Here is a 7,202-nt window from a genome sequence, read left to right as displayed (position 1 = left end):
TTCTTTTCTTGCTTAAAAGCCCCTATGGTTTGCAATATGCTTGATAAGTCAGAAGTCTATATTCATGTCACTAATTATTAAAATGTTATTTTAGTTGAAAAAGCCTTACTTTTTCCACTACTCATCGATAAGATAATAGCAATTTGTTATGAAAATCATAAAGTATGATACATAAAAGAAAGCTTGGTAATTTTAGTCTTATACTGACTTTAAAAATGTATTCCTTATTCTCCATGATACCTGTCGGGTAATTACTTGTCGAGTATTTACCGGGTAAGTACATGTTAGATATTTGGTGTGCGATTACATTGTTACTCGTTAGGATTTTTAAATACATTTTCTTTTATATTTTAATTCTTATATAACTTTATCATCCCAGAAAATTATAATAGTACAAAAAAAAATTGAGTGGATTAGCATATTGCTTTACTACCCAAGAAAAAATAAAAAACAAAACAAATGTTTACTGTTTGGGTTAACGGGTATATGTGTTTCTAGTAATCAACTTGAGTAACATCAAAGACCATTCACGTTCAACACCTAAAAAAACAATAAAACTAATATCATGTCCAATCTCACATACCCAAATGCATGTCTCATTACTAATCACGAATGTTTCAAGTTGACCTGTCGAGTTCGATTTCGTTTATCATCCCTAGTTTTTTTTCTTTTTCATCCCAAATCAGTTGAGGGTGCGTATAATATTATCCAGTAGACATTGATATCTGTTGCTTTAAAATCTATTTCAAAATAAAAAATATATCAGAAAATAGTGAAAGACAACTATAATGTCACATAAATTGCTTATTCGTTAAACTTTTAAATAGTATAAATAGTAGGTTACTCGTTCTCAAATCACAAAAAGTTTAAAACTAGTTGAGCTTTTCCTAGCTTGCGCCGAGCCCGAACCTCAGATGAAACTTGCTTAGTTATTTTGAGCCTTGTGTATTTTTAAGTTTTATCTCTTTTTAGATTTTTATATATTAATTTCACAATGCCCAGCCAAGCACGAGCGGAGCTTATGATCGTCTAAGGTTTCTATCAAAATATATAAACTAATTAAAAAATTCTAAACAAGCTGAGTTAGAGCTTGAGAAAACAACTCTAGAGTTAAGCTTGAGCTTTAGGAAAAGTGCGCGAAACGAACCAAGCTTTAAGGCTGGTCAAGCTGACGCTCGACAAGGCTATATTGAGCATCCACTCGTAAAATGATATTAAGTTAATTGTAAGACATGAGAATAATAAGTTGGCGATTATTATGGAAAAGATCCGTGAACCAAAAACAAAAACGAGGCAGGTAACGTATGTGCTTCATCCTCGCGTTTCCATTAACACAAATCAACAAATTAATGTAAGTGTTTAATATCGTTTCATTTACGAAATGCATGCTGTTAATATTTTGTATTGATTGCAGGTTTTTGATTGATTTGATTTACATGATTGAAGGAAGATGCCTAATTCCAAAAACACCATCACCGCTGATCATTTAAAAAATCACAACGCCGCTGATCACAAACACCACAACAATGCTGCCGCTGATCACAAACACAAGCCTGATTTGACGAAAAGCCATTCTGCTTCCGCCGATTGGAGAAACCACAACAATGCCGCAGATGCACATCATCCTCCTCAGGTTTCATTTACGATTATTATTATTATTATTATTATTATTATTCTTATGCTCTGGTTATATATAATTTAAATTGATTATTCTTCGTTGATGTAGGGAGATGGTCATGTGGCGCCTGCAACTCCATCCTTGGAGAAGCAAACTTGTCGCAATGACAATAAGGTAAATTAAATAGCTTTCCGTTTCATTATTACTTGCCTTGTTTGTGTTAGTTTGTTGCTTTCTGCATTTTTTTTAGTACTAGCACTCAGAATGCTTCATGATTTGCAGGTTTACAAGAGTGGACCACTATTTCTCTCATCAAAAGGTAAGGTGGTGATTTCTAATTATCATTTACTGCATGCTGATTAGGGATGCTAACGACCTGAGCCGACCCCGAACTCGTTACCATCTCTGTTTCTAAAGCTCTAGCTCGGCTCATTTGCTATTTATTAATTAATTTATATATATTATAAAAATTATGATAATGCTAGGCTTGTTTAGGCTCACAAGCCAGCTCGGGCTCAGGCTCGTTTATTAAACGAGCTTACTTTTAGGCTCTGGCTTGGACTCGTTTAGGCTCGGCTCGATCGAGCTTTTTCACGAGCCGATCTCGAGTAGCTAGAGAGTCGTTTGCACCCCTAGTGGTGATGTTACTATTATTATTATTATATGTTAAAACATTATTTAATGCCAAATAAGCATAATTAGCGAGAAGAAACTATTATAACTTTAAATAATAAAGGCGCACAAAACATATTCTTATCATAAAACACTTATGTAGGGATTGGCTGGACCTCATGGAAGAAAAGATGGTTTATTCTGACAGAAACCTCATTGGTCTTCTTCCGAAGTGATCCGGTAAGTTGCATATCTTGTAACTTTTTCCTGTTGGTGGTTTGCTTATTATCATTTTATTGATACAGAATGCTAGTTCTGAGGCAAATCTAACCATTGGGGGCATAGACCTCAACAGTTCAGGCAGGTTGGCTTTCTTTCTGAGGCCCATCTTCTATTACATTAACCTGCATTTGCATATTATAATTTTAATATTTTCTTGTTTCTGCCTTATTTAATGTGAATTTTAGTGTCGTTGCGAAAGCAGATAAGAAGCTCATAACGGTGTCATTCCCTGATGGCCGTGACGGGAGGTCATTTACTCTTAAGGTTTCTCTATTTACCATACTACCCTTACAGAAACGCATCATATTGTGTCACATTCTGTCATTCAATTTGCTACTTAGGTTATATAGATAATTAGAGAGTGAGAGGTTGGAAATTTAAAGTAGCATCAGGTAATTTTGTACCTATTTCTGCTTATTGGATGTTATTTCTATAGGCTGAAACTTTAGAGGATTTACATGAATGGAAGACAGCATTAGGGGAAGCTTTGGAAAATGCACCTACTGTTGGCCAAACTGGGATATCAAAAAATGAAAAGGGTGAGAATGCGGATGGTTCTCATGAACACTGTAAGCTTCTCCTAATCATGGTTATACGGACAGGAGTATTAATAGAAATTAAAATGATTGTTGTAATAATGCTATTTTGTATATTTATTCCAACAGCAAAAGATCGTTTGCCTCCAAAATCCCTTGTCCTTGGCCGACCAGTCTTACTTGCATTGGAAGATATTGATGGGACTCCAACTTTCTTGGAGAAAGCCCTCAGATACGTAGAAGAGCATGGTAAGATTCTCATACTTCTTTAGTTCTATACTACACTAATGAAATCTAATGTGAGAAGATTTTAGTTTATATGTTTTTTTTTCCTAAATATGACAACATGCATGACCATTGTTAGAATTTAGAATCAATCAGCGGTCTTTTTTACATATTTGTTTTTCAGTTACTCTAACCCATCAATGAGATGCATACTTATATTACTTTGAACCTATGATACATTCTGTATGTTACCATGATAAAATTGTTGGACTGATCAAATGAAAGTAATCATTCAGGAATAAAAGTAGAAGGAATCTTGCGGCAGGCTGCAGATGTAGAACTTGTTGAGCGCCGGATTCAAGATTATGAACAGGGTGTGTAACTTTGGATCCTTATGTGTGCATACATACATATAAAACACACGCGCGTGCGCACACGCACACACATATATGAATGTTTATTATCCTAGCTGATTTAACTAATTTTCGTACTAAATGAGTATCATAGGAATTGCAAAAGAGAAAAATTAGTTCTACTGTAACCACACATTATGTATTAAAATATGGTTGATATCCAAGCAAATATATAAGATAAGACTATGATGCTACTAACTGTCTAATATATTTGATTTGAATTGTTGATGTTATGATAAAATTTATAATGAGTGTGAGCATTATGGTTGTTAATGACTAGTCTACTTTAGGAAGCCTAGAGTTTTATTAAGGGAGAATTTATATGATCTGTGTACAGGAAAAAAAACAGAGTTCACTGCAGATGAGGATGGACATGTTATTGGAGACTGTATCAAGGTGCGTCACAGCATGAAAAAAATTCTCACATGGGCTTAACATATATTTTTAAATTTGATTTTTGTTATATTTTCTGATATTTTTCTTTTCGTTTATTTATACCACTGTTTCAGTATGTTCTTCGGGAGTTACCATCATCTCCAGTTCCCGCTTCTTGCTGCAAAGCTTTGCTACAAGCATACCGTATGTTTATCAAAGTGTTTCTATAAAACCAAATGCACTTATGATCACCACCCTTTAAAATCAACTTTGTGTTTCTTAAAAATCAAATGCATTTGTGATCTATTGTTTTAATAACAACTTATGGTTAGGAACTGATCGGGGCTCAAGAGTCAGTAATATGCATGCAGCTATATGCGACACCTTTCCTGAACCAAATCGCCGTCTATTGCAAAGGTAGGTTATACATGACTAGTAGAGGTGGAAATTTCTAATGGGTCGAGTGGGTTGAACGGATTGAAAGTCATCCAAAGTGTATTTTTAATGCACAAAACCTCCTAAATTCAGAATTTAGATTATATGAATGGTCAAGTTTATTTTCTCTGTCAAGTATCTTTAATTTCTTTGGTATGATTTTACAGAATTTTGATGACAATGGAAGCTGTTGCTGAAAACAAGGATGTAAACCGAATGAGTGTTTCAGCTGTTGCTGCTTGTATGTCACCGTTACTTCTTCGACCCCTTTTGGCTGGTGAAGTGGAGCTTGATAATGAGTTCAAAATGGGGGGTGATGGATCTGCACAACTCATGCAAGCAGCTGCAGCAGCTAACCATGCTCAAGCCATCATTATCACCCTGCTAGAGGAATATGACAACATATTTGGGGTAGGTTTTAGAAACTTCCATATTCCTGCCATTATTATTTTTTTTAAAATTGACCATTTATGCCCCTAAAGTTATAACTAGCATTATTGTTATTATTATTATTTTCTTTTTTATTATTTTTTTATTTTATTTTTTTTGTAGGAAGGGGACATGTTATCTGATCTGTATTCTGACTCAGACAGTGGAAGTGGGAGTGAAGAGCTTAGCGAAGATGATGACTATGAAGATGGTGACTATTCATCCAATGGTTCTCGTAATTCTGATCGTGCATCAAATACTAGTGTTGGTGGTGGAGGCAAGGTTTGATTTGTGCACTTATTAATCTGTTAGTTAATTGGTTATAGAAGTCTTATTAGTTAATTTTTGTAGTAGTAGTACTATTGATCTCATAAAAATTAGTACCCTAGCTGTTCATATATTATTTCACTACCTAATTAACTTTAAAATAACACACACTCATAGTAGCATCTTTTAATCTTATCTTCGTAAACATATATAAAAGTGTCCTCTTAATTATGTTTATTATTTTGATTTCCATGAGTGCAGGTAAAGAAGGACATGCCCATTGACAACAGTGACATGATAAGTGAGGATAGGTAAGTGATTTCCTTCAGATTATGAGTTATTCTTGAAACTGGGAGTATTATTTAGAACGGTGTTTTATTATTTTATACGTCCTTTAAGTTTGAACTAAAATGATCGTTTTTAAGGCATATAGGATCTCGATTGCTTGTTGAAACCATTTTAGAGTGATTCTTTTCTCATGTGCTTAATTTGTCTCAATGGTGTTAGGGATGAAATCTCGAGGCTGGAGACCCTTAAAGCTGATTTAATGAAGAAAGTTGAAGAAGAGGTAGCCAATATATCTCATTCTTCAGCAAATTATGAATCCTTGGTGAATGTTTATATAAACTCATTTTGACTACAGGCAAGACACAATTCAATTTTAAAAGAGGAATTGTTAAGTAAAAAGGAAGCTTTAAGGGACCGTCATATAGCTCTTGATCAAGAGGTATGTTCTCAATAATTGATTGTATTAAAAACTTGGTTATCAAATCCTTAGAAGTTACTTTTACAAATGGATGAATTTGAATGTGTGTGTAGGTAGCAGCATTGAAGGAAGAGTTACAAAGGGAGAGGGAATTGAGGAATGTACTCGAGGCTGGGCTCATGATGTCAAAGAAGATCTTACCGTTACCAGGATCCGTTGATGAAAAGGTATGTTACTCCTAGGTTGGTAAGTTCAGTCCGTTTGCTACAATTTGGGTTATATTTCAATCTGCTCATCTTGTTTATGAGTGTTTGTATGCATAAGTTATTATTAACTTATAGATGTTCTAAAGACCAATGCAGATCTCGGGGATATTTCTCAAACGGAGGCTGAAGTCATCAGTTTACAACAAAAACTTCTTGATCTTGAAATGCAGCTAACTCAAGGGAAAGTGTAAGCTTCCTATTTTTATTACTGTTGTGTCTTCTGCATATTTTACTACAAAGTATTATACTATTCTACTCACATTTTTCTGTACAGAAAAGATAAAGAGAAGGATCGTGAAGCTTTAAATACACATAATAGTAAGGTATAATAAGATTAGCAGCATGGTTTGTAATCTCAAATTGATCTGGACGAGGGATGAGAATTGTGGTTTGTGACAGGATGAATTGCATCCATCTGATTCGACACACAAAGATGAACCGTGTATGAACAAATCTTCTTCAACTGCTGTCAAAGGATCTAATTCAAGGGGTGAGGTACACATATACTTGCTAGGCTTCACACCTCTGTTCTTAGTGACTGAATAATGGAGATGATTGATTGATGATCTAATTATGTGTGTGTCATTTTGGCAGGCAGCTAATACAAACTCAGCACTGTCAAAAATAACAAGCAGGCTCCCCTTTTTGAAACGCAACCAACCGACAAATCAGTTAGAGACAACGGAAAATAGAGATCCGTCATCTCTAAAACACCAAGAAGCATCAGTCGACATTTCATCACAACAGCATCCCGGATCATCTAACTAATCACTCCACATAAAACACGGGTGCGTTTCACACAACATAAGAACCAAAATGCAATCTTTTTGCTCTTAAAGTATCTATTTATTCCACCAAGTTTAACGTGTATAAGGTAAGAAACCCAAAAGCCAAAAATCTTATTGTCGTGCTAATTTTGGGTGTTCACTTTAAGGGATGAGATTGTATAAATTTTTGTAATTATTAGTGTTTCTTTTTGCAAGAGCACAAATATAAAATAGGGAAAATTCCCATAATAAAGCTGGCAAGTATTTTCCA

At 34.5% G+C, this 7,202-nt stretch overlaps 1 protein-coding gene across 1 annotated transcript; it reads left to right on the top strand.

The window, feature by feature from the left end:
- The first annotated feature begins 1,450 nt into the window (after positions 1-1,450).
- On the top strand, positions 1,451-6,977 carry LOC143541332 (rho GTPase-activating protein REN1-like). Its single transcript, XM_077034202.1, has 22 exons — positions 1,451-1,633; positions 1,727-1,792; positions 1,901-1,937; positions 2,394-2,470; positions 2,536-2,594; positions 2,698-2,776; positions 2,949-3,081; positions 3,178-3,297; positions 3,570-3,647; positions 4,024-4,082; positions 4,196-4,265; positions 4,394-4,478; positions 4,664-4,907; positions 5,049-5,207; positions 5,454-5,503; positions 5,700-5,760; positions 5,836-5,919; positions 6,012-6,125; positions 6,251-6,351; positions 6,439-6,487; positions 6,564-6,659; positions 6,759-6,977. The coding sequence occupies exons 1-22, from the start codon at positions 1,451-1,453 to the stop codon at positions 6,930-6,932; spliced, it is 2,178 nt and encodes a 725-aa protein (XP_076890317.1). The 3' UTR covers positions 6,933-6,977.
- The last annotated feature ends 225 nt before the right edge of the window (positions 6,978-7,202 follow it).

The sequence above is a fragment of the Bidens hawaiensis genome, unplaced genomic scaffold (assembly GCF_021521415.1).
Source record: "Bidens hawaiensis isolate Kalapana, Puna unplaced genomic scaffold, B.hawaiensis_p1.1 tig00000055_1, whole genome shotgun sequence".
In the NCBI taxonomy this organism is placed as follows: domain Eukaryota; kingdom Viridiplantae; phylum Streptophyta; class Magnoliopsida; order Asterales; family Asteraceae; genus Bidens; species Bidens hawaiensis.
This window is presented reverse-complemented; position numbering and strand designations above follow the sequence as displayed.

Excerpts from the sequence above, each read along its gene's own strand:
- LOC143541332 (XM_077034202.1), top strand. The coding sequence starts at position 1,451 with ATGCCTAATTCCAAAAACACCATCACCGCTGATCATTTAAAAAATCAC. Across the intron at positions 1,634-1,726 it reads ATGCACATCATCCTCCTCAG|GGAGATGGTCATGTGGCGCC; the intron begins GTTTCATTTACG and ends TCGTTGATGTAG. Across the intron at positions 6,126-6,250 it reads CAGGATCCGTTGATGAAAAG|ACCAATGCAGATCTCGGGGA; the intron begins GTATGTTACTCC and ends GATGTTCTAAAG.